We start from the raw sequence: 26,391 nt of genomic DNA, 5'->3' as shown, positions 1-26,391 counted from the left end.
TCCACTCTCTGGGATGCTTGAGAAATCAGGATACCTCAAATAGCTACCTGCCCAACCTTGCTTTGCTACAATGCCTTGTGTTATAAAATGACAGCAGAGACAGTATGTGAGTGAGACCCTATAACACGGTCTTGACATTTTTAAATCTTCTCACAGACATCAGAAAACTTATTTCTTGAGGCCAAATAACTAAATTAATGAACAAAGAAACAGCATAGAAACTTACAGGCTTCATCATAACCGTAATCCACCTAATGTGGGTGTGTGGTGTTCCAATTGTGGAATCCAGCTGATCACAGAGGGTAATACTCTATGTGCAGAGGAATATGGAATTCACTTTTGCTACAGTAAAAATGTAAATATTTAAAAGAAATTCTGAGCACAGGAGTGAGGGTATGGCATGAAATCAGACCTTACACGGACAGTGAGGAGGCAGAGGGCCCTAGCGTTGTACTTGTAGGAGAGACATGAGCACACTGAGAAGCACTGAGATTAAGTGACCTCAGAGCCACTTTGTGGGGAGGAAAGGCCTCCTATTGTGTCCTGATTCATGGCCTCTCCCCTGCCTGGAAATTCCAGAATGTCCACTGAGAAATCATGGAATGTCCAAATGTGTCATCCTTGGGAATATTTGTTCTTCAAGTATATACTGTGGGAAATCAACAGAGCTAGAAATAGGAGATAGTATTTAAAAGACAAAAAAAAAATACATTTCAGTAAATAGAAAATTCTATGCACCCATCTATGTCTTCAGTAATCCAAATATGTGGGAGGACATTCTATTAAAAAAAAAAAACACTCACAGGAGACAACAATGGAGACCAAACCTCCACAAATTGTTTTCTTGTTGAGGTTCACATCAGGGAAAGACAAGAATCTCCCTTCTCTGCTGCCACAGGGACATTCAAACCTGCCTGGAAGGGATCAATGACGAACTGTGTGCACATCACCAGTGTGACAGCTGGGCCTTTGGCAACTCCAGCTGTCAGCCACTAACCTCTACCCCACACTTACCAGTCACTAGCTTCTACCCATCTTACCTGTCAGTCATCAACCTCAGCTCACCCCACTCATCAATCACAAACCTCGACCATAAATACTCATTTATACTAACTCCAGTCCACCTCACCTGTCAGCCATTAGCCTGTGGTCACTTATCTCTGCCTGGCAGATTTAAAACTGACAGCAATTCCCAATGTGTCTCTCCCAACAGTTCTGCAGCTGCTCAGACCCAAATAAACATACAGAGGCTTACATTAATTACCAATTGCATAGCCTATGGCTCAATTTCCTTATGAGCTAGCTCTTATAACTAAACTCAGCCCATTTCTATTAATCTATATGTCACCATGTGTTCCATGGCTTTACTGATGTGCCATTACATGCTGCTCCCTGGACAGCTGGCTCATGTATCTTTCCTCTGCCTCTCTTCTCCTGTCTATCTGCTTGCATTTCCTGCCTGCCTGTAAGCTGCCTTGCCATAGGGTAATACAGCTTTATTTATCAACCAATCAGAGCAACACATATTCACAGCATACAAAAAGATATCTCACAGTATCAATGTGCATAAATGAAATGGGACTTCATTCATTTTCTGTATTTGAATTCTCCACATGCCTCCATTGCTTGAGTCATTATAATAATCAAAGAAAATCATACTAAGTATAGTCCTGCATTATAAACGCATTTATCTCTTAACTGAAAACAAAATTCCTTGTCCCCACCAAGCAGCTCATCCTGTTTTCTATTTTCCACTGGCTCAAGCTGTCTCAAGCTAGTTTTGGGATGGCCTGTGGTTCCTGAAGCTCCCAGCAAATGCCCTCTTCCCAGTGAAATCCCTGAGCTCTGTAGCTATTCCTATCCTCTAGCTCTGACAGCATGCCCTTTAAGGTGTAGTAATTCACCCTGGGTTCTCCCTCCTGGCCAGAGCAGGTCTGAGCCCCTCCAGACAACAGGAATTCCTTGTGCATTAGCCTAAGATGTTCCCCTTTTCCAGAGTTTAGGCTTAGGCCTGTGAACACTGCTCCTAGCAGCGACAGCCAGTTTTCTGAAGTTTTGAGGAAGATTGTCTCTCTCAGAAATTGAATTTCATCCTGACTATGGTGACCTCAGCAATTGTGAGGATGAAGTTAGAGGGTTGCTGTGAATCTAAAATTATCCCAAGTGCCTCTCTTCTCTTTCTTCTCTTCTCTCTTCCCCTACTTCCCCCTCTCCTCCTCTTCTCTTTTTGATCTGGTCCCCAATTCCTATACAGATACTTTCTGTTCCAAAGCCTAAACTCTCTAACCCAGTGCCACAGATACTCTGTACCAGTCCATAGGTGCCAGGTGCCACCAACAGGTATGCCTACTGATATTCATACATGACAAGCAGCTTCAATGACTGCAGGGCCACTGTGGTCACCTCAGCCCATTGCAGAGCTACCATGAGATGTCTCAGATTCAGTGTCCTAAGCCCTCATAGGCCACCTCTGCTCTACACCTCTCAAACCCCTTTTTGCTACTCCCAATAGAGAATAACTTTCTCTTCAGTAGATATCTGGCCCACTGAACAAGGCACCCAGATCACAGTCCTACCTACTCCTTCTTGGGAGTGGAACACATTGACTAATGACAGGCCTTGGGAGCAGTCTGTGAACTCCATTTCCCAAAGGTGACTTTCTGTACCAAGCACACACTCTGTTTTTCAGTGGTGACACTCTGCCCCTATCAAGCATACTGTTGTATTCTATGCAATATATGACCATAGGGGTGCGCCTGTGTGAAGAAAACAAGCCAGTCTTTGATGTAGATGTGTATAAGGACTCACAAATCCTTATTGGTACCTGCCAGGCTTTGCCTATATCAAAGCTGACTCATGTCTCTGTCTGGCTATTCTTTCTAACTCAGGCTGGAGGGTAAGGAATGGATTTGACACCCCATGTCCCCAAGCTCTGGCAGGCTCTTGGAGCTCAGACTCCCAGGCCCTCATCTCAGCAGGTTGTGTGTGGAGTAGCTATACCAGATCAGGGCTGGATTCTTAGGCACTTAACCAACACACAGAGATGACCATGACATCAGGAGGAATCCATTCACATTCACACATAGAGATTTGGTGGTATACATTGTTCTTGGCCAGAGCTCCCAAGAGACAACTCACAAAACACACACAATTAGCACTTCTTGGAATGATTGAGTTAACTGAATGATGGGGCTCAGAAGATCTGGCCCTGCTCTCAAAATCCATAAATTGTCATAATTTTCTTGACAAACATACTGAAATAACGTGAGAGGAGAGAGAGAGAGAGAGAGAGAGAGAGAGAGAGAGAGAGAGAGAGAGAGAGAGAGAAGGGAGCATACTTGGCTCTTGTTTTTACATAAGTTCTGCAATTACCAATAAAGACTCAGGAGTCAGATATTGGGGTGAAAACCTGATAGATCAAAGAAGCAATGGAGGAGACCCAGCAAGCGTGCCTCTCCACATGTCCCACACCAAAAAGAGATTGCAAAACTCTTAAGTCCTTCCCATAAGTCCCTCCCTATTCCTTCCTGTGCCTCGCTATCCATCTCCCTGGGTCCTCCATACTCTCTATGGATAATTCTTGTCAACTAGCCACTGGCTCCATCCCTTGATCCAAGGTTAATTTTATTAACACAGTCTAGGAGTTTCACAGTGCAATCAAATATTCTGCAACATGTGGCCCTTCCTATAGGCACAAGATGCAATCATGGATCCCCTTAATAAAGGAAGACAGAGGGATCTGGCCCCAAACCAAGGAATGCTGGTTGGCCACTGGGCAATACTAAAGGCAACAAACACGATTTCTCTGGAGCCCCTAGGGACATTTGCATTTCAGTGACATAACACTTTTTAAACCTCTGGCTGTTAGGAAATGGATGTGTGCCACTTACAACCATTGAATTTATTCCTGTTTGTTACTGTATTCCAGGGAAACACATGTTTATAGGCAAGAGCTCATGTAGTCCTCTGGATAGCTACATGGGCTTCTGTCACCATCCTTATAAGTTCTGAGGTATAGAAACTGAAACCCAGGGAGTCCCAGAGACAGGACTGACATTCAGGCCACCTGCTACGAAACATCTGAGGCTTCAGTGGAGGAAACTTGAGGCCAGGGTTGGGGCTGCCTGTTGAATCCATTCTGTCCCTGTGTGTCCACATGGTTTTGTACATTCAGGACTGTAGAAGCAAGCTACCCAGGGTTTAAACTCATATAAAGCGTTGGTTGCTCTCCAGCTGCCCCAACCAGCCACAGCATCCTGTTAAAAAGCATGGATTAATTTGTCATTTCTGTACAGCGGAAGAGCAGGCATATTGGAGAGATTTGGTGAGCTGATATGTTACAAATGACATATTGTGGCTTCGGCTTACAGAATGTCAGAGGGTAGGACACCCACAGAGTGTAGTAGACCCTTGGGAACACAAACATTATCCTACTGCCAATGGCGTTTCACCCAGTAAAGAAACATCTGCTTCCTTTGTATTGCCTTATCTCGACCCATGGTCCCACAGGCACAGACTTCTCCTTGTAAAAGCCCAGCACACATACAGAAGAACAATGTTCACTTTGTATCTTCTAGGAGTATGCTAGCCAGAAGTGTCTGGAAAGAGACATAGGTCATTAGACACTGGCCCATGAAGGGTACTCATGAACCCAGTGGGGATTATTGACCATGAACTTTATGACCTGGTACATTATAGGTGATGCTGTAGTGGGTGTATATATCATGAATAATAACCCACCCAGCTATAGGAATCCTATGCACATTGGGAATTGTATCAAAGACCACAGGTAATCCCAGAGATGAAGGTAGACAGCAGAAGAAATTACTGGTTATGATTGTAACCTTACAGTCACTTCATTGACAACCTAAGACACATCAAAGAGAAGATGGTCTTTTCTAGATAGCTGTCATCTCCAGAAGGAGCACTGGCATCTGTTTCCTTCGATTCTCAGGATTTGAAGATGGCTGCACAGTCAGTGCCAAAAGTTGTGCTAAAATGCACCACCAAGATGTCTCTAAATGAGTGCTTTACTAATACGCTGAAGATCAAACAGCCGATGCCAGTGAATATCCAGGCTTCGATGGGGCGGTGGCAGCAGCAGCAGCAGCAGCAGCAGCAACAACAACAGCTACCCAGTGCCAGAAACAGAAGACTAGCCCAGCAGATGGAGAAGAGAACCTCTGTCCAGGCAGCATTAAAACTTAAGCAGATCTTAAAGCAGCATCTGGGTGAGAGTAACATCCAGGCATGTTTATGCCGACCCACAGGTGCCCTGGCCAGGGAAGTAATTGGAGGAAGAGGCCTACTCGTAATCCAGAGAGACTTGCCCCGAGGAGGACTACGTGGGGGACGTGCCACCAGAACCCTGCTTAGGGGTGGGATGTCACTCCCAGGTCGGGGTATGATAGGTTGGAGAAGAGGCCGAGGTCATGGCAGAGGGAGAGGTGTCCTCACGTGCCCTGTATGGACAACCAATTGGATGCGTACATATGAAAAACTAAAAGACAGCTGGATGCTGAGTTGGAGGCCTACATAGCACAGGTAGATCTGGAAACCAATGCTTGAAGCTGGCCTGCCCGCCTGCCTATTAGACTCTTGTTTAAATCACCACATCTATAAAAAAGTAACCTTGAGAAAACGTGAGAAGAAACCTGGTTGATGCTGGAAGGACCTATCAGGGGAGGCTGTGGACGTTCCTGCCACAGCTGGCCCATTTAGTCTGTGCCGCCTGCTTTGATACTGTGCTATATGAAACCCCATTTTCTTTGGATTCGGTTAAGTTTGTTTTGTTGTTTATCCAGACACTCAGACTTCTGTTTGAACAGGAATGCATTGGCCTTGTGAGGAGAACATTTTTCCAGCCTGTGCCTCACCTGTCATATATTCTGACATTTTCAGATTTGCTCTGTTCATCTTCATGATCCCAGAAAAGGTTCCCAGAAGGAGCCATTGTTCTCATTAATGTGTGGTCTCTGGGATAGAGTTCTACATCTTCCTTAAAAGCTTCCTGTTAATAGCTAAAACTAAAGGTGTGCCTGCTATGTTAAGGGTGAAGGTAGCAAATTAGAAAAGTTGGTATTGCTTGATACCAAATTCAGAAGCTGGACAAATAATAATTGAATCTCTGGCTTTTGAAAATGCGAGTGCACAATGCAACAGGATAATTAGGCTGTTAAAGGCAAGAGCGACAGCGTTGGAGGAATGGATCTCAGATACAATGGACATTGAATCTCATGACCATCATGATGCTTGGAAAGGAGAGGTGATTTCCAGAGGTTTGAAGAAAAACTGAAATATCAAATGTTTCAATTTTAGTAAACAAGGTCACCTAAAAAGAAACTGCAAACAGGGCCTTCCTAGGAACAATATTTTTGCTAAAAATAATCTCAACAGAATGCCCCTCCCTTCTGGATTATGCAGAAGGTGTGGCAATGGCAAACATTGGACTAATGAATGTAGATCAACAAGCGACAGACAAGGGAACCCTTTGGCGTTGGGAAATCCCTTGCAGGGACTCTCACAGGCCCCATGTCAAGTGTCTTTTCCTGTCATCATGGAGGAAACTCCAATAGGGTTTGGGCCCAGGGTGCTAGTGTTTGGAGATGAGATCGGGACTCTGGCAGATGTCCCATCATCCCTAGAACAGCAGCAGTGTGTGTCTCCCACTGAATAGCGTGTCATCGGGGCCTGGGAGTAGAGGTGGGAGAGAATGATAGAAGGAGTGGACATGCTGTAAGATACAATCCTGGTTTAAGAAATAATAGGTCCTGGGAAATTAATTTCTTCAGAGAGGAAATGCAGACAAAGAAAGAAACCCATGGCAGCAAAGAGCTGCAATGTTAGGTGAGAGACCTTTCTGCACATTAGACTGCACCACTGTGCTGGGAGCTCACATCAAAGAATTTCAATCAATAGAAGAATTCTTTATCTGGAAAACCCAAGACCATTGGGTAATGCAATGCACAGAGAAAGTTCCCACAAGCCCCTGCAGCTCTTCAAAGTATGAATTTTCCAGTATATAGAGAGTAACTATGTGTGTCTTCCCATTGGTTTATAGGCTTACTGAGGAAGCGTTCTCCATTATGGATTCTTGTCAAATACTTATAACTAGTGATCCTAGAGCTAGGGAGGCTGAGGTAGGAGGATTGCTGTGGGAATCTGAGGCCAGCCTGGAACCACATAGTGCGTTCCAGGCTAGCCTGCATTGCAGAGTGAGACCCCCATCTCAAAACAATTGAAAAAAAAAAAAAGATTGCCAATTTTCATACAAAGAAATCCCTTTCTAGGAAATATACATTTTAACATATACATTTTAAAAGCAAGAAGAAAGAAGATACCCAGCCGAGTGGTATATGCCTGAAATCCCAGCATTTGGGGGCTGTAGACGGAATGTAATGATATTTGGGATAGCTGGGGATTCAAAGCTAGGCCCTATCTAATAAGAGAATAAAAGAAAGAGGAAAAAGAGAAAGGAAGGAAGGGAGGGAGGGAGAGAGAGAGAGAGAGAGAGAGAGAGAGAGAGAGAGAGAGAAACAAAGAAAAAGAAAGAAAGGGAAAGCAGAGAGGGAGGAAGGGAAGATGGATGTCACTCATTTTAACTGTCTGTAGACTTTGTCCCCAAACAAGCTTATATTTTGACACACAGAGACTTAAACACATTTAGCATGAGGAGTACAACTCAGCACCTGGATTTGATCTACCGCCTTCCAACAACTAGAAATGAAGGTCCTGCTCAGCTCTCCCTGGAGGGTGACTGGAAGTGGCTAGGGGCCTCCTGACTCTAAGGAGCTATTATAGCCCCAATGGAATGTGCTGCTGATCTTTCCTCAGCCCGATCCTGCCTGCTTAGTCACTCAACACAGAAAACACTCTCCAAAGGCTAGTCCAAATCTCAGGATGCTGAACGCATGGCATGGTGCTGAGGTTTGAGTCTGGAGCATCCCTGAGGCTTGTGTTTTGAGCACAAGTTAGTAGCCCTATTTTGGAGCTGTAGGTTTTGTAGAAGTTGGCACCTGGATGGCAGAAGTGGGTCACTGGGGAAGACCTTTGACCCTGGCCCCAGCCTTCGTTCTTTGCTTCCTGGTCCACACCACACAACAAGCCCCTGCCTCTGCTCCTGTCACCATGCACTGAAGGCTCAGCTTTGTTTCTCACAGTAAGGGACTGTGACCCCCTGGAACTGGGAGCCCAAATCAGTCTTTTCTCCTTGAAGTCACTGGGTCATAAAGGGACAAATATACACAGGGAACAGCAGCAACCACGTAAACTGGTACAAGGAGGAGGCTTTTAACAAACCTTGGTAGGTTGGAGGTATAAGAGTCGTTTTCCTCGACCCTTTTCTTCCCATGAGCCTCCACTGGAAAGCCATAGTGTGCATTCCTCTGCATTAGACAACTGGCGGGAATCACTTGGTCAGCAGAACGTGGCCGAGCGGCAGTGTGGCAGCCTCAGCCTCAGACTGAGGCCGCTCATGTCTCTCATGCAGCTACTCCCAGGGAACCTGGCAACCACCCTGACAATATTCCCATGCCAGCCTGCAGGGTAGGACCAGGATCACAGGCCAAGATGAAATGCAAGAGAGTGAGCCAGATGTCCTCTCCAAGGCAACTCTTTCACATTCCGGTGGTTCCTGTGTGTGGCTGCAGCTGGTTGACAGCCAAGGTTGCCCAGTTACCTCTACCTCTGGGCCCAGCAGAATAAAGCAGGTCAGCTAAAGGCCCCACTTTGGTGGACTATGGGCTTGGCTGAGAAGTGTTTTTACTTTCAAGGTGTCTTAGCAACGGCTCTATTACACAGTCCACATTATGGGAAGGGGAACAAGGGCATCATGGCAGGGAAATGTGGAACTCTGCTACACGATTTCATGTGTGATAGTGGGTATCACAATTTATGATGAAAAATTACTGCAGTGACAAGAAAGGACAGAAAGAGGAAATACAGGGGAAAACACACAAGAAGGAGAAGGAACCCCACAGTCGGCAGTCAATGGCAGCCTCTCACCAGCTGGGATTTAACAACGGCTGTGCAGCTGGTGTTTACTGCAAAGGTTGTCGACATGCACAATACTCTTTTCATATAGAGCTGTTTCCAAACAAAAATGTTAAAATAGCAACGGATCACACTTCATGTCTGGGCATATATGACCTTGAGTGTGGCCTTACTCCTTTCCCAGATAATTTTTTTAAGAATCTCACAATTGAAATGTTACATTGAATATATCCTAACTTCCTACACACCCTTTGTGATGTAGCGTTTTACCTTGTCAGCTGTAATTCTATACTGCCCCATGCTCCTTGGAAACCATCCTGTGAACTCATTCAAGTCCTAGTGGGCTTTTGAAGAGCATAGCTTCAGAACCCACCAAACACATATCTCACTAATATAAAGACCAACAATGAAGTGTGACGCTCATCTGGAACACGATCTTGGACATATCCTGTCCTTCTACCAAGAACCTCCCTTTCTATCAGCCATAACCCCTCACACTTAAATCTATGTGTTTAAAAAGAAACGCTTTAATAAACTCTAACTCGACTTGAGGCTGGCACCTTTTGACATTCCTTTCTGCAGTGAAATCATGAATCCCAGCTTCACCTGAGTGGAGGCCTCTGCGAGCACGCCTGGGCTGTGTGTCTCCTGCTGCACCATCACCTCTGTAACTGAAAATTACAGACTTTTCTAGAAACACAGATTGAATAAAATGCAATTACTGTCATAGACGGCGCAATTATGAGAAGGCAGCACACCGCACTGTAAACTGTGGTGTTGCTGTCCGAGTTCAGGGGAGTCTATCGCAAGTGCACAGTTTTGAACTCAAGTTCCAATGTTCTCTGCCCTTGCTGCTTTCAATTTTCCTCTCTTCTTTTGTCTGCGAACTGTGACATCTCAAAGCGAAGAGGAAAGGAAGACTTGCAGAAGGAATCCAGTATGGTTCTCCTGTCACTCTCAACCATCAGGACAGTTGGGGTTCACCCCAGAGACCCGGGACTGCAATCCTACCATCACTGCTGTGGTCGGGTTGAACAAGGTCTGGGGTAGGACTTTACTTCTGGCGCACCCTGATTTCCAAAGCTATACCTCCCCATGTTCACAGGAAACCCTAATCAATAGGATACATGGTTCCTTATTTTCTCCTAGACTGGAATTTTAAATTTCCTTCCATTAAAAAAATATATTTTTTATTATTTTTTACTATGCTTGATTTTCATGATGGAGGGAAATTCTGTTTCCAGGTCTAGAAATCGCCCTCTCATGGGGTCAAAGGAGCAGCTAGGGGAGAAGGGAAGCCTGGCCTGGTCCCGCCCTGCCATGGGACAGTGGCGTTAGGAGGTGTCAAGTGTGGTCATGGAACTGATTGCCCTCCTCTGTGGGACAGCTGCGCCCCTGGGACCTGCAAGGAGGAGCCAGGCACTTCTCAGACCTGAAACTGCAAAGTTACCTGGCAATACTACATCTCCAGGCCAATGGAATTGTGCTCTTCCAGTCCACACCAAGTGCTAAGTACTGACCCAATTCCCTCAGAAAAGAACATGAACCTCGGCCTTCTCCAGCGGGACCTTTCACTGATTCTCCTTCATTGAGATCCCAGCTACTGGGCTGACTTCTGTGCAGGCTAAACCAGGAACCACAGGACAGCCCAAGCAGCCATTGTAGCACACACACACAAACACACACACACACACACACACATATGCACACACACACACATGCATGCACACGGGGGGGGGGGGGGGAGATGGGAATGATGAAAACAAGAGAGATCTGGTGGAAAAGAGGGGAGATAAGAGAGGATAGTGAGGGGCTTTGATAAAAGATAATATATGTGTGTGTAATTACAAAAGAATGAAATAATAACATACACATGGTCAATCTCAATGCTGCTCCGACCTTTCTGGAATGTATGACACTTAAGGCCCATAAAGAGCCATCCTGGGGTATCTCATCTCAATGTAGGCTGGGGCAAGGACTCTGTAAACCACAACACTACTGTCCATGCATCCCCTTCCCACGCTTCAGGATTGGGCAGGTCAGTCCAGCTGCAAATGCGGGACACTAAAATCGAGTGCATGGGAGCCTGGGTCCTAAGATCTGCAGAGGGCAAGTGAAGGGCGACCTTGAGTTTGGGCCGTCGTGGGCCGTAATCGGCAGTCTTGCGTACACAAACACCGATCTGTCCACTCAGTGCTATATTTGTCTGTACCCACACGGTGATAGTCGCAAATGGCCTTCAAAAATATACAATGGTCAGGGATGGACCAGAACACAGGCCTGGAGGGAGAACATTCACTGGTTGCCTTGGAGGGACCTGGTTTGATCTAGATTGGCATTCTTAGACTTCCTAATAGGATACCTCAGGAACCCAGTCACCTGACATCTGCTCTCAGAACAGGGCAGCCAAATGCTAAGGTGAACCTGAAGGCAGCCATTGCTGTCCAAAACCAAACTAGAGAAGTGGGAGACCCAGCTTCCATGACAGCCTGTGCTGCCCTGCGCTGCCCTAATTCACCGCTTCACATCACATGTCCCAGGACAACTAAGGGCTCACATACATTCACGAGCAGACCCAAGGCTCCCAGTACATCCCGCACTGGAAGGGACGGTGGGCTCCAGAGGTACCATGGCCAGGGGACACAAAGCCTTGGCCCTGTGCAGCTCAGTCCTCCTGTCAGGTGAGAAGTCCCACAGAGCTTCAGCGGTATCCTATTCCCACACCCAGAAAGTTAGTGTCTGGGCGGTTCAGGGGCAGATAGATGACTAGATACGTCACCTTTGTCTCTACCCCAGGTTTGCAAGTAGGTGGACAAAACACCCTTTTGCTGGGTTGTGTGTGTGAAGGATGTCCCTACGGTGGATCTCTCTGTCCTTCCTCTCCTCCCTGGCCTTTCTCCTCCCGGTACCCCTCCCCCCGCTTTATTCCTCCCTTCTCTCCCCTCCCCTTTCCTTCTCTCCTTTGCCCTCCCTCGCCCTGCCCTCTCCTCCCTCTCCCTCCTCCCTGCTGTCCCATGGTTGGGGCGGGTGCTCCACCGCCCCCGCCACCACTGCCACTCCACCCCTGGTGCAGAGCGAAGCTGCAGTGATAACTCTGGTGTGCGTGCGTGGTGGAGTCGCCGCCTGGAATCCCTGCGCTTGTGCGGGATCCGGCCCTCTGCTCCCTGACACTCCACTTGCACCGGGACTACCCAGTGACCCAGTGGAGACGGCTGAGCCGAGTCCTGTGAGCCCTCGGGGTGGCGGGGCCATGCAGCCCCGCGGTTGTGCAGCGCTGTGGGTGCTGCTGCTGGCGCAGGTCAGTGAACAGGTGAGTCGCGCAGGGACCAGCGGAGTCCCTGAAGGCGGGAAGTGCATTCCTCAGGTGGCTAGGCTGTGCAGTCCCGCATTCTCACTGAGGTGCTTTCACTTTTCCTAGCACACACCTGCGTGCGCCCTGGGACCCTCAGCTGCAGCGTCTGAGAGTCTGCGAGACGCGCAACCTCCGCCATCCTCCCAATCCGGCTGGCTGGAAACCGACGGTAAGTCCGCGAGGTGGGACTCTTGCATTCTCACAGGTAAGCATCTGGCAACCCCCTGCCGCTGACCTGCACGCCCCTGGCGGGACTCAGAACGCCAAGAGCTTTGAAGATGCTCTCTTGCTTTTTCTTTACATTGTGAGCTCCTGCTCACGGATGACCTCCCGTCAATACCTGTACCATATTTTCCCAGTGAAACGGCAATGATGTGCCAGCGTTACGTTGGAGAAAGGGTAATGTATCTGTGCATAGGAAGACTCTAGGTCACTTTGTATATTGACGTAATAAACGCGTCGTTAATGTATATACACCAAACCTGTCCTAGGCAGCATAGCCTCCACTCCAGCATCTTCCCTCTGCCTTTCTTCTCCACTCTTGTCTGTCACAGCAGGAGACAGAAGGTGCCCTCGTTAGTATCGGGAGCAGGAGAACATCCCAAGGCACGTTTCGTGTCCTGGGTCATCTTGGGTATGAACTTAAATCTTAGTCTTCTCCAAGGTATGGCCTTCTCTGTGGTTCCCAAGTGGCTTTCCCTTGGGAGGCGTCTTTTGTCCTGGCAATGATGCCTGGTGACTGAGAAGGCAGGCTAGCGCACTGGACGCTAGGAAGTTCTAGTCCGCTGGGTCCGCAGCACCAGTGGGATGCTACTCTCCCTGTCCTTTCCCGGGATGAAAAAACGCAGAGTGTTAGCTGGGTTGGCGACCACAGGCGAGCCAGGTTTATCTTCTTGGTGGATTTTCAGAAAATGTACACAATTAAAGAATCAACACTTTGGAAATCCTCATTTCGCTTTCTTCGCCGTGGTAAACTTAACAGCTGAATGTGCTCATCGGACGCTGAAAATTCCCTCTGGTACATAGTAGTTCTAACTATATGGGATAGATAGAAAGGGATAGACGAGTCTCGACCATAGGCCTCTGAGTACCACTGGAGGGCGCCAGACGCAAACAGTACAGTGCGGCGAGCCCATTTTCAGCGCCTTTGAAAGCTGTTTGAAACCCACCTTGGTCACCTTCACCTCCACCATGCTTCTGCCTCTCTCCCCCTTCCGCAACATCATGACCTATGGGAGGTTTAACTGCACTAACTTTGGACTTTGCTCTACTTTCAGAATAAAATCTTGAAATTTCCTCGGGACTCATGACGTTTTCCACATTGGTTTATTGCATGTGTAGGCTGCAGGGTGCTGTGGAGGTCGTCAGGCTTAGCATGGAGCAGGCTGGGAAATCCAGCTAGCCCACTCGGGACATGTTTACTACACTAATGAAGGCTTTTCTAAGATAACATTATAGACAGAGCATCATTCAGGAAGAGAAGAGAAGCTTCCTGTCTGAGGTCATAGATCTCTCACTGCCTGGCATCTCAGTTCCCGATCCCAAGGGCTCTGCTTCCATGGCAGACACTGAGCAACCTGATAGGAGCATGCAGCACCCAGGGTGTGAGTGATTGCCAGGGTGGTGCTAACAGTGGAGACAGGATGCCTGCTCACCCACCTCCTGATGCTGTCGCTCCTTAGTGACCAAAAGACAAAGTGAGAGGGCAGATGACAGTCCCACAGCAGGGGCAAGATGTGGCAGAACACACAGTGATAGGGCCAGAAGTACTGGTGACCTTCCCGTCCGTCCGGTCTGCATATGGTGGGAAGCCCGGCCTCCGTGATACATGCTGACTGCTTAATTAACTTTCAAGCTAGGAGTTTGGTAGAAAGTGAGACTTGTATGGGTTCCCGCTACTCTGCTGGATGTATGAGGTAATTATGCAGTCGGAAACAGAGTCTCACACGCTCCTTGAAGCAATGATGGCTGCTAACTAAATTGAGATAAATATGATTATCAAACATGAATGTATCAGTTTACTTTTTTTGATGACTCTGTATTGCTTTTTTATTATTCAGTGGTTTTATTACATATTTATCTCTTTATATCTTTTTAATAACATCCATGGTCACCATCAGGAGCATAGCACAGATTTTTAGCTTTTTAAAAACCTTGGGCTTCCAGATCCAAGGCAAAGTTCAGAAGTTCTTTAGAATTTTACAAAGTGTGTTGGGGGGGAGGGGGACAGTTCTAGAGAGATGACTCCAAGGCTACCTGGGTAAAAAAAAAAATCTTTTTTAAAAGCACTTTACTTAGCTAGACATAAAGGATGCATATTTGTGCCTGTATATTCCAGGTTTGCAGTGACTTGCATATAGACATATATGCATAAATATGTATGTATGTATGTATATCCTGAGACAGAGCAGGCCCAGGCTGTGCTCATGAGTGTTTAGGGATTGTGGTAGGACTTGGGGCTCTGACTCATGGCAAATACTAATTCCTGTGCTGTGGATTATTTTTGCTATGGCCATTTTCAAACAACTAGTGTGAACACATGTGAGGAGTAGGTATTCCAGACCAGCCTTCATAGGAGTCTTCGCTGTTCCCTCTGGTACACCCACTGGCATGCCTGAACTTCATGCCATCATTTCTGGACAGGAGCCTTCCCAAACTTGAGGCTGTGCTCAAGAAACCTCTTGTAATCAAGCCACCGGGAGTTCTGAGTCAGGGAGCCCTTTGTGACCTTTTTCTCATTGCAAACAGCTGCAAGGACCAGGTCTTATTTAAAGGGTTATCAAACTGCAGGAATCTTGTTTCTTTTTAAATCACAAGTCATTGGTTTGGGGAGTGATTATCTTAACACATTAAACATTATGTTAGGGTATAGCTTTTGGTTTCTTGCAGTTATTCTTCAACTTCACTGGCCCAGCAAGTGCAGCAGGATGCTTGCCTTCTGAGCTCATTCACTGCATTCTCTGACCATTCACATGCATCTGCAAGTACTTGATTCTAGGTATGACTTTCTTGATAAAATCAAGATTACTGTGCCAGGAGTAACACTTCGCTCACGAGAGGCTGTCCTGTCCATGCTCAGTGTCCACCAGCCTCCTTGATGCAGGAACAGCATTCCCTTTTCCCTCTCTGTGACAACAAAACGGTCTGCACAAAAACAGAGCTCTTTCCTGAGAGAAGCAGCTACCAGGAGGAAGGTGGGTCCAGGCCACGGCAAGGCATTCTGTCCCAGGCCCAGCACACAATATCTCCTGAGAGCTGGTACTGACCTTTCCAGAGAGTTCAATAAAGACAGTGAAAAGAATTATATCCAAAACAATTATTAAATATCAAAATGCTCAAAGCCCACAACTTAAAAGTTTGGGACATTTAAACCTCCCTTGATGCTGAAGTTGTTGAGCCCATGGTGTTTATAACAGGGGTTTCCTGAATGTTTTCTCTTTGGTGACACACTGGTCATTAAACTGTCTCCAGTCAGAGTGTTTGCAAATGTTTATCAATGCCGCACATCAGGTCACTCACCCCAGGCAGCTAGGTGTCAGACATTTATCAAAACAAGACTACTTTATATAAAAGGAAATTAGCAAGAGTTGCTGAACACAATTAATACTATATGCCCCTTGCTCAGATAAAACATATTCACTCCTCCAAATCAAAGGCCATACGAATATAGGTTATGTCACTGGGGAGTTGTTTACATTGTTAGGTAGCACTCACTTTCTTATTCACTGATTGGCATATTGTACACGCTGGTGGGCTTCATAAGGTCTTTGGCACATGAATGTACCGTGTACCTTGACACAGTCACTCCCACCCTCCTCTGCCCCCCATCTCTGCCTCTCACCATTCTCATTCATTGCCCCAACAGTCTCACTTCTAACTTAATATTGTATAGGAACATAAAATTTACACATCTGTGGAAAATATCTGCTCTTCAAAACAAGAGAAAAGATAGTGTGTTTAATTTTCTGGGTCTTATTTTATTTATTATGATGATCTATGGTTACATGCATACATTGTCCTGCAAGCAAATAGCTTGGTTCTTTACCCCTTTGTGTATGTGTGTGTGTGTGTGTGTGTGTGTGTGTGTGTGTGTGTGTGTGTGTGCACGTGTCTACCAGCTTCCATATCTGTTCCATATCTGTTCACTCGATGACCTAGGCTGATTCTGTCACTTGGCTACTGTGAACAGTGTTCAGTGTCTCTGCCGTATGTTGACTGAGAGCCCCCCAGGCACATATTGAGGAGTGGTATGGCTGGATGATGTGGCCATGATCACCTTTCTATGCACAATGAGGCTCACTAATTAGGCTTACAACAAGATTTGTGCCTCTTGCCTTTATTCCACACCCCTGCAGGAGGAGGAAGAATCTAGAAGTGGTATGAGGGACTCCCCTATTGGTGAAATGATTAAGGCCACTCCACATAGTTAAAAGGGAGGTTTATTTTGTGGGCTAACTTACAAATGAAGGGGTAGGTTGCAGGGTCTGGCAAAGGTATAGCGTAGTCCGGCGGTGTTCTCTGGAGAACTCTGCTCGGTCTACCTCCAGCATCCAGGCTCCAGGAACCAAGCGCGAGCCCTCTTCCTGATCCTTGGTCTTCCGCTCCCTCCTCTGCCCTGCCTTGTGGGCATGACCATTACCGAAGCCACTATGGGGGTTGGAACTTCCAGGCCAATGCTGGGATAGCTATCCACTACACTCCCCTATGTGGATCCAGGTGTGCTAGCTAGCAACACCCCCGCAGACTTGCCTACCCCACAATGCAGAGAGCAGTGAAGGTGCTTTGGGGAACTTCAAACCAACAGTGTGTGGACAGAATGTGCCTTCATTCTCACTTCAGATTTGCTGAGTCTTGGTGTGCTTACCTGTCTCCCTTCACCATGTACCAACCTGTCTGACCCTCCACACCTCTGCCTAAAATTCTATATCAACCAGTGTGTCCTACACCACCAAAGCTAAATCACCTGCTCTGATGTGGATAGCCAATCACCTGCCAGAGCCCGCTGCCTCCCTAATCTATGGGTTGCTGCCCAGCTCACCCAGGTGTTCTCACTTGCTAGACCTGCAGATGAAGCTTGGGACTGGAGAGAGGGAGATGAAAGCTGGAGACCTGAAGAAAAGAGTCTCAGGAGCAGAAGCCTGGTCTACTCTCTGCTGTGTGGCAGGCACCAGGGTCCTGCCATTCCTGTTTCCTCACCTAGCACGGTTGTCAGGAAAGCATCCCAACAAGGCTTGGAATCTCCAATCTCCCTTGCCTCTGCTAAACCCTTTCGTGGCAGTCACTGGCTGCCGTCCGTGTTTCTTCAGTTTCTCTTGTTTATTGTTTGGGCAGGACAGAACAGCATCACAGACAAGTGGCTGTGTCCACTCAAAATAAACTGGTGGTAACTACCTGGATATCGCTTCACTATAATCAAATAATACTTTACAAGTGTGTCTGCTCATGACGAATTAGAAAAGGAGCCTGATTACCAAGAGTCTCTGAGTTACCTCTTAAGAAGGAGTCTGTTTCAGGGAGAAAACGTCTGTTTAGAATGTTGGAACCAGTAAAACTCCAAAGGTGCTGTGTCTCGAGTCTGAAGGGTGACCTGCCTCATTGTCAAGTTAGATCCCTTGAGCCTCCATACTAGGAGCGGTGTGCTCTGCAAGATACCTCACAGTACCTTCAGAGCTAGGCCTGACACCATGCTGACACGTTTTTAGCTATTAGAAAAAAATACAGGCACAACAGCCCACCAACACTCATATACAAGTGGACACACACACACACACACACACACACACACACACACACACACACACCATGCTTAATTAAATATTTTAAAGATATAGACTAAGCTAGCTAATCTCAAACTAAAATATTTTTTAACCTTGACCTCGACAAAGCTACCTTGGCCACAGGTCTCAGCTGATAACATGGCTGAGCAGCCAGCTGTGACCCTGATCTAGAAGTCCAGCCCTTGGCTTCTACCCTCCTGGAAATAGCCTTCCCAGATTGTAGAAACAGAGAAGATATTGTAAATGGTGGTAAGGAGCTGAGAAAGTCCTGGTTATCAGCTTAACAAATAAAAAGATGATTTCTCATAATGGCAGAAGATGTTTCAATATACATAGGACCATGGTAGAGGTCAGAAACAAAAACCCCTCTCCACTTCCTCTAGTGAATGGTGACTCTGGGCGTGGATACTAGATGATTCTGCGGTCTTGGCCATGTATGTCTGACAGTGTCTTTGGGAGTTTCTTTTACTGTTATGAATTAGTTTAATTGAATGTGCTTTAAAGCTAGACACCATAGAGTATAGTGGTAACACCTGACCCAGAAATGTGCTACTGACAATGTCATTAGAACCCAGATGGACAAAAGGGAGACCAGGGAAATAGGAAGGTCTATGGTAGTTCAGGAAGTTCAGCACATGAGAGTATCTCTGTATAGTAATCTATGAGTCCTGGGGTGTGTCTGTAGTCTACATTTCCTCCTATGTGTTCAATGCTTTCAGAATTAAATAAACGGCAAGAAAATTTAACATTTTTTCCCTTTTAATTATGTAAAGCCACAATTTCTTGTCAGTCCAGTATAGGTTTTTATACAAAATATAAAGTTTATGAAGAAAGGAATGCTTCACAACTATTATAAAACATAAGACCATCTTGCCATTTCTACCCAGTAAGAGATGGCGGGAACGGGGGAATTCAACATCCACCCAGTCCAAATTCACATGGTGAGATAAACAACACAGCTAAGTGAGGAAATGTTGGAAGCAAACCTCAGATAAATCTCTGCTGCCAGGACACTTTATCTCTGATACAGAAAATTCCACTGCACATAAAAGGGGAAACAAATGCCACATCAAACAAGAATTACTCTTTCAGGATTATATTTCATTACTGATGGAACAGCTATCATATGTAGTCAGTCTGAGATTCTTCTCAGAACTCTGGAATGACTCAGCGTCTTCTCCTTTCTCAATTTCAGAGTATGACCTGGTGTCTGCCTATGAGGTGGACCACAAGGGGGATTATGTATCCCATGACATCATGCACCACCAGCGGCAACGGCGGAGGCGGAGAGCGGTGGCTCAGCCAGGAGGAGATGCCCTGCACCTGCGCCTGAAGGGCCCCAGGCATGACCTCCATCTAGACCTGAAAGCTGCCAGCAACTTAGTGGCTCCTGGATTCATGGTACAAACTCTGGGAAAGGGAGGCACCACATCTGTGCAGATGTTTCCACCAGAGGAGTTCTGCTTCTATCAAGGGTCCTTAAGGTCCCAGGGGAATTCCTCAGTGGCCCTTTCTACCTGCCAAGGTCTGGTGAGTACCAACAGCAGTAGCTGTCCACTGGAAGTGAGGTGCCAATGGGGGGGGGGGGGGACAGGCAAAACTAGCTTCCCTGAGAACATTTTCATTTGTTCTGTTACCCCAGTAGACATTTTTGTGATCTGTGACAGCAGGTGGAAATTGCCAAGTAGCTTTTGAAAATGTTCTATGCTCTTTTCTTGGATTAATAGAATGGTCTCTGCACCTACCCTTTTGTACTCTTAAAAACAAACAAACAAACAAAAAACCTGCAAGAACACTTCTGTTTAAAAGAAACACATAAGAAATTGTGGCCAGGTCTTAATACATTAATGATTAATGATTGTTGTTGTTAATTTCGTGTGTGGGACCACAGTGGAAACTGTAGAAATTGTCATTGTTTTGGACCAGTCACTGTGTTAATGACTTGGTTGGCTTGACTATTTGATGGGATGTCTGAATCCACTAGAATGTTGCATCTGCTATCTCGACAACATCTGTGTACTGATAAATCAGGGCATTCACCCATGGTGGGCCCATGCTGATCCTGTCAGACTATGAATCTATCCAGCTGCTTCCAGATCTCTGAGTATCTAAGCAGACACTGCTCTCGGCTTCAGGGAGCTCAGAGTAAGGAGCACGTGACCACGCTGCACCTTTGTATCTTAGTTGATTGTCCTGTTGCTATGACAAGTTGCCCTCACAGAAGCAATTTAGGGAAAATATGGTTTACTTTGTCTCGGCTTTCAGTTCTGTCTGTCCATCATGGCAGTGATGCCACGGTGGTAGGGGTTTGAGGCAGCTGGTGACATGACATCCACAGTCAGGAAGCTGAGGGAGATGAATTGTGGTTCTCTGCTTGCTTTCCCCTTTTTGTACAGTCCAGGTCTCCTGCCCGGGAATGGTGCCACCCAAAATTAGAATGAGCCTTCCCACCTCAGTTAACCACTTCTAACTGGTCTGTCACAGGCATGGCCAGAGGTATGTTTCCATGGCAACTCTTAATCCTGTCAAGTTGACAATAAGTATAAACCATCACAGCAGGTATCCCTCAGGCTTATACAGGCAGAAATCTGGATGGGTTTTCTTTTACTTTTCTTAAGATAATTCCATCTTTTAAAGAAAACAAAAGGCAAATATAAATTTAGAGATGAATGAAAAAGTAGAATGTAGAGGACTAAAAATACATAGAGGTTGATATTACATTGAATCTAAAATTGAAAGTAGTGAATGAAAACAAAGATAACTACGCATATGTAAGAAGCTGCCGTGATGAAGTCTACTACTTGATATGCCAACATTAAAAATTAAATTAAAAGATATCAAAAGGATATTAGTCTTAATTTTGCTGACTTGTTCTCAAATATAAATCTCTTCTGGCTCTTGCTGTAGTTTGAATTCATCCCTCAAATTCAACTTTTGAAATTTAATTCCTGATGTGTCTGTTTGGAGAAAGCACCTAGTGAAAGTTGACTTTTTCACGAGAACTTGTGGATGAACTCCTGTTGTTACCGAAGAAATAGGTTAATTATTTTTGAAATATTTATGTCATTATTGCGAATTATCAGTGCATGGGGTTTGTGTACTGCACACAACAGTGCATGTGTGGAGGTCAGAGGAAAACATCAGTTCTTTCCTTCTACTTCTATATGGGTTCCAGGTCATCAGAGTTGCACGGCAGTTATGTTACCCACTGAGCCATCTTACCAGCCCAGAATTTTCTAAAACAATGATAAATTTCTGGAAAGCCATTTCCCTAAAATGATGAGGCTTTAATTCAAATGAAGGAATTTACTTTTCTTCATCTGCTTTATAAGCTTTTTTGTTTTGTTTTGTTTTTTTGTTTTTCGAGACAGGGTTTCTCTGTGTAGTTTTGCGCCTTTCCTGGAACTCGCTTTGTAGACCAAGCTGGCCTCGAACTCACAGAGATCCACCTAGCTCTGCCTCGCGAGTGCTGGGATTAAAGGCGTGTGCCACCACCGCCCGGCTAATCTAATTTAAAAAAAAAAAATACATAGAGGATGTTAAAGATTTACCAGAAAATATTTGGGCATTGACTGCACTTCTAGAAAAGGCTTCTAGTCTGTCTGATACTGAATTTCTTCCTTGGAAAGGGAGATTTCAGTCCCCGGGTCTCAAAAGAAATCTGTGTGTAGCATGAATCTGAAAAGTTCTTATTAATAAAATCAAACCTGAGGCCAGTTATTGGGGTGAATGCTGGAAGATCAGAGAAGCAGAACAAGGCACAGCTTCCTCACCTCGCCAGTTCCTCAGCTGGTCTTGTTTACTCAGACTGCAAACTTCTGTGTCCTCATCCCAATGGCTTTCAGCTGAACTGCTGCTCGAAAGCTTTGAATGCTTAACCAGCCAAATGCTTCTAGTTCCTGGTCCTCGTGCCTTATATATCTTTCTCTTTCTGCTGTCACTCCCTGGGATTAAAGGCTCACTTCATTGGATTAAAGGCGTGTGTCACCATGCCTGTTTCCAACGTGGCCTTGAACTCACAGAGATCCAGAGGGATTTCTGTCTCTAAATGCTAGGATTAAAGGTGTGAGTGCCACCATTTTCTAGCTCTGTATCTAGTAGATGTTCTGTTCTCTAACCCCAGATAAGTTTATTAGGGTGCACAATATTTTGGGGAACACAATACCACCATATCTGTGTATGTGTGTGAGTAGTAGATGCCACAAGGATGCTCACAGCCATCACTTTACAGTGCCTAAGCACATGTAAATAATTTTAAAATGCTTTTAGTATATAAATATTTTCTTTGGGTGAAATTCAATATGAGCTGATCTCATGCTTGCTTCTATTTGAATGAGATTTGGGTTAGAGAGCAGACAAAGCTGTGACCCGAGCTAGGGTGGGGGTTATTTAGCATTCTTGTGAAGCATGAAAACACATGGGTGATTTACTCCAAATTACCAAGAAAAATTAATCTTCTTCAATTAAAGACCCAAACTTCTCAGGTAATATACACACAAAAATTTAAGGCATCCTTGCCTAAAAGACTTCATCCAGAAAAGGAAAGTATCTGAGTTATGCCTCTCAGAATTTAGCCACCTTGAGTTTGTCCATAAAGATTGGGGAAGGTGCTTCCAGTCAGCCCTGGGATGAAGATGCTCTGATGACCTGGGGTTTCCCTGCACCAGAGCCCTCCACAGTAGCTTATTTATCCCCTGAAATCTGCCCATGAGTCTAGATAACTGGTTTGAGATTTTTGATTCTCTTTGAACTTGATGAGAATTAACATCAAAAGTTGTAAACATGTATAGTTGGAAGATAGAGAAGTGATAAAGGGTAGACCAGAAGGCTTCCTCTGGGCTAGAAACTATGGAAGCTGATATTGGGACCATGAAAATGTGCTTGACCCTTGACCTTCCAAATGCAAAGGGTGCGGCTTTTCTTTCTCTCCTAGCAAAAGAATTAGAGGTGTTTGATGTAATACAGAAAAAAATCAATGGCATTTTAAACAAAATCACACATGTCCTTCATCTTTAGACAATACAAACCTCAAGCTGGTTCCCAAGGAGCTGTGTGCTGACTAATTTTATATCAGCTTTAGACAAGCTAGAGGTACCTGAAAAGAGGTAACCTCAATTGAGAAAATGCTTCTATAAGATCTGCCTGTAGACAAGCCATTGGGCATTTTCTGAATTAGTGATTGATGAGGGAGATCCCAGCCCATAGTAGGTGGGGCCATCCTTGGGCTGGTGGACCTGGGTTTTATAAGAAAGCAGGCTGAAAAAGCAATGAAGAGCAAGGCAATAAGCAGCACTACTCCATGGCCTCTGCATCAGCTCCTGCCTCCAGCTTCCTGCCCTAATTGAGTTCCTGTCCTGACTTCCGATGGACTATGAACTGGAAGTGTAAGCCAAATAAACCCTTTCCTCCCCATCTAGCTTTTGGTCATGGTGTTTCATCAGAGCAGTAGAAACCCTAACAAAGACAAGCTGTTAAGTCTCTTCTGCATTCCTGACTGTGGTCACACTATCATTCAAATCTGTGCATATTAAATGACATCTCCTTTCCTATTCATTGTCATGTTGACTCTCATATTCAATGGAAGTCATTGGTAGATATCAGCTCTCAGATGAATTCTCTAGTTTTATTTACTGTTTATACTGAGGATAGAACCAGGGCTTCTCCACTGCCAGACAAATGCTGTTCCTTGTGAAATACCCAAGATTCAAGCTGAGATTTGTGCATGGTTTCTCCCATTGGCCCCCCTGCTGCTGCTCTCTTAATGGGAGGCTGGGAGCCAGAGAAGCTTTTGCTCTCTCCTTGATGTCAAGCCAGGGCTTACTGATGCACAATCACAGAAATGCTGGGATTGTTCTCCCTTCACTGACAGTCAGCAAAGAGAAGAGAACTGTAAGCTCAGCTTGGCCTCTTGGATAGGTCTGTGATGGGATTTTGTAAGGTAAGAGAGAGGAGAAGCTGTTCTTAATTGGATGATGAGGTCAGACTTTATACTTCTTTGTACAAACATGGATTGTCTCTGTGGTTTTATGCAGGTATGTCAGGTTCTACAGGGGAAATTTTGAAAGGCCTTTACATAGACAATCTGATTTCTAGGCATATCCAATCTTGTAGAGAAAGCTCTAAATTGTCTTCCAGTGGTATCTGGAGGCCTTTACTGGAAAGACAGTTTAAGCATTTTGTTATTTAAAGGATTTGTATCTAGTGTGCACAGGTCATAGCCATTGATTTTTATTATTACCCATACTTTGGCTGAGCCTAATGGATATGCTGGAGGCAATATCTTGTCTAGCAGAAAATACTGTGTGGCCCTGCTTAACCCACAGAATGAAAATACTACTTTTCATTCAAAAACATATTGCTTAATAATGTAGTATGTTTACCATTTGACTAGAGAGAATGGTGTATGTCTGTAAGAAAACACAGCTTTCAAATATATATGTGCAGATACACTGCCCCATCTTCCTCCAACCTCAAATTTTGATCTTGGAAACAGTCTTTTAATAATCCTCTAGGGAATGAGGGTTACTGTGAAAGTTAATTAATAGTGCTTTCCTGTTGGTAATAAATAAATATTCACCAGAAAAAGATTAAAAAAAAAAAAAACTAAAACAAGCAGTCATTTAGAAGTTACAGTAAGAGCAATGGGTCCTGTCCTGGTTAGTTAGTTTTTATTCTCAGCTTGACAGTAGCTGGAGTCACTTGGGGAAACAAAATGTCAGCTGAATAAATTGCTCCATTGGGTTGGCTTGTGGCCGTGTCTGTGAGTGACTATAATACAGGAGGGCCCAGCCCACTATGGGTGGCACCACCACTAGGCAAGTGGGCCTGAGCTGTGTAGGAGAGACCTGAGTATGAACTACAAAGTAAGCCAGTAAGTAGCATTCCTCCATGGTTTCTGTTTGCATTCTTTCTTAAGTTTCTGCCTTGATTTCCCTTGAAGGAGACTGTAACTGGAAGGTGAAACCAGAGATAAACCCTTTCCTACCAAGCTGACTTTGGTCATGGTGTCTTACCATAGCAACAGAAAAGCAATCCAGAATAGTTTCAACAATGAATGACCCCCAACAGAGTAACTCTGTAGCTTGCTCACTCTGCATCACAGGAGATGCTGGCTGTCTGAGACAGGGGGATGTGTGAGAAAATAAGAAGCATGGGCCAGAGGAGAACCAGAAAGAAGGTGCCTCAGCCCATCTTGGTAGGAAGTGGGGAGTGTCCAAAAGTCAAGTCCAAGCCCTGGTCTCAGGTAGAGCTGGGTTGCTATGACCAGTAAAGGAGGCACAGCAAGCAGTGTATGTGGGGAGGCTGCTCACACTGCTTAACTATGGAACCTGGTAACAACACTACCAGGGAGCCCCAGGAACTGATTTTTACATATTAAACTTAAGAATATTACACTGGATCAGAACTCTAAGTGCTGAAATTATTTCTAATCATCTTGGTACTACCTTCAAGTATTTTGATTAGGAATACACTTTGCTAACTATGCATACTTTCTAACAAAAATGAATCTGTTGTTCTACATTTTCTATGAAATTGACATCAGATGTCAGGGGTCATCACCTACCATAAATACACTGAGGTGCAGCACTCCGTGAGTATCTTCTGATACTTTGATAGCATAAGAAACATTTTGAAGGATAAAAGGAATGGCATGAGCCCTCTTGTCTCTTCTCAGATAATGAAATGTTTACTAAGTAGACTTCCTGGGCAAAGGTAATAATGGAAATGCAGTATGAGTAATATTAACTTATGGAATGTGTGTGTCCATGAAACCTACTCAGAGATAACTATCTTCTTGATTAGAAAGCTTTACTGGGAATGTATGCAATCTGGTTGTCTCACCTTAAAATGTGCAATGCAATGTGCCTTAGTGCAATCAGAATTGTGCAGCTAACACCACATACCTACTTTGACACAGACACATCAGGCCCCAAAAGTCCTTTTATATGGCTTGTCCCCTTTCTCTGGTCCTGAGCCCCTGGTTTCTGTCAGTGTGTGTGTACAACTACCCCATTGTATCTAGAAAACACTGTTTCATCATAACCATTCACTGCCTCTGGGTACCACAGTTTTTCATCTCCCCTCTTCTGTGATGGTCTCAGAGACTGAGAATGGACCTGATATGGATATTCCCCTTAGGGGTGACACTCCGTAGTCCCTTGTTCTCTTCTCGGTGACCAGATGTGAGTCTCTGTGCTGATTGCCATCTACCGTGAAAACACCCTTCTCTAGTGAGGCCTGAGAAATGCACTAACACATGGGCATAATAAG

General features: G+C 45.2%; 2 protein-coding genes across 2 annotated transcripts in view; both read left to right on the top strand.

The window, feature by feature from the left end:
• Positions 1-4,963: 4,963 nt before the first annotated feature.
• Positions 4,964-5,539, top strand: LOC118596061 (chromatin target of PRMT1 protein-like). Its single transcript, XM_036206774.1, has one exon. The coding sequence runs from the start codon at positions 4,964-4,966 to the stop codon at positions 5,537-5,539; it is 576 nt and encodes a 191-aa protein (XP_036062667.1).
• Positions 5,540-12,144: 6,605 nt separating this feature from the next.
• The window catches only part of Adamts16 (ADAM metallopeptidase with thrombospondin type 1 motif 16), a 116,096-nt gene continuing 101,849 nt past the window's right edge, over positions 12,145-26,391 (top strand). Inside the window, 3 exon segments of the mRNA XM_036207144.1 lie at positions 12,145-12,301; positions 12,410-12,512; positions 19,316-19,650. Of these exon segments, the coding sequence (XP_036063037.1) occupies positions 12,242-12,301; positions 12,410-12,512; positions 19,316-19,650 (498 nt within the window). The 5' untranslated portion in view covers positions 12,145-12,241.

Source organism: Onychomys torridus, chromosome 15 (genome assembly GCF_903995425.1).
Source record: "Onychomys torridus chromosome 15, mOncTor1.1, whole genome shotgun sequence".
NCBI lineage: Eukaryota > Metazoa > Chordata > Mammalia > Rodentia > Cricetidae > Onychomys > Onychomys torridus.
The sequence above is the reverse complement of the archived record's forward strand: the minus strand, read 5'-3'. Positions and strand labels throughout refer to the sequence as shown.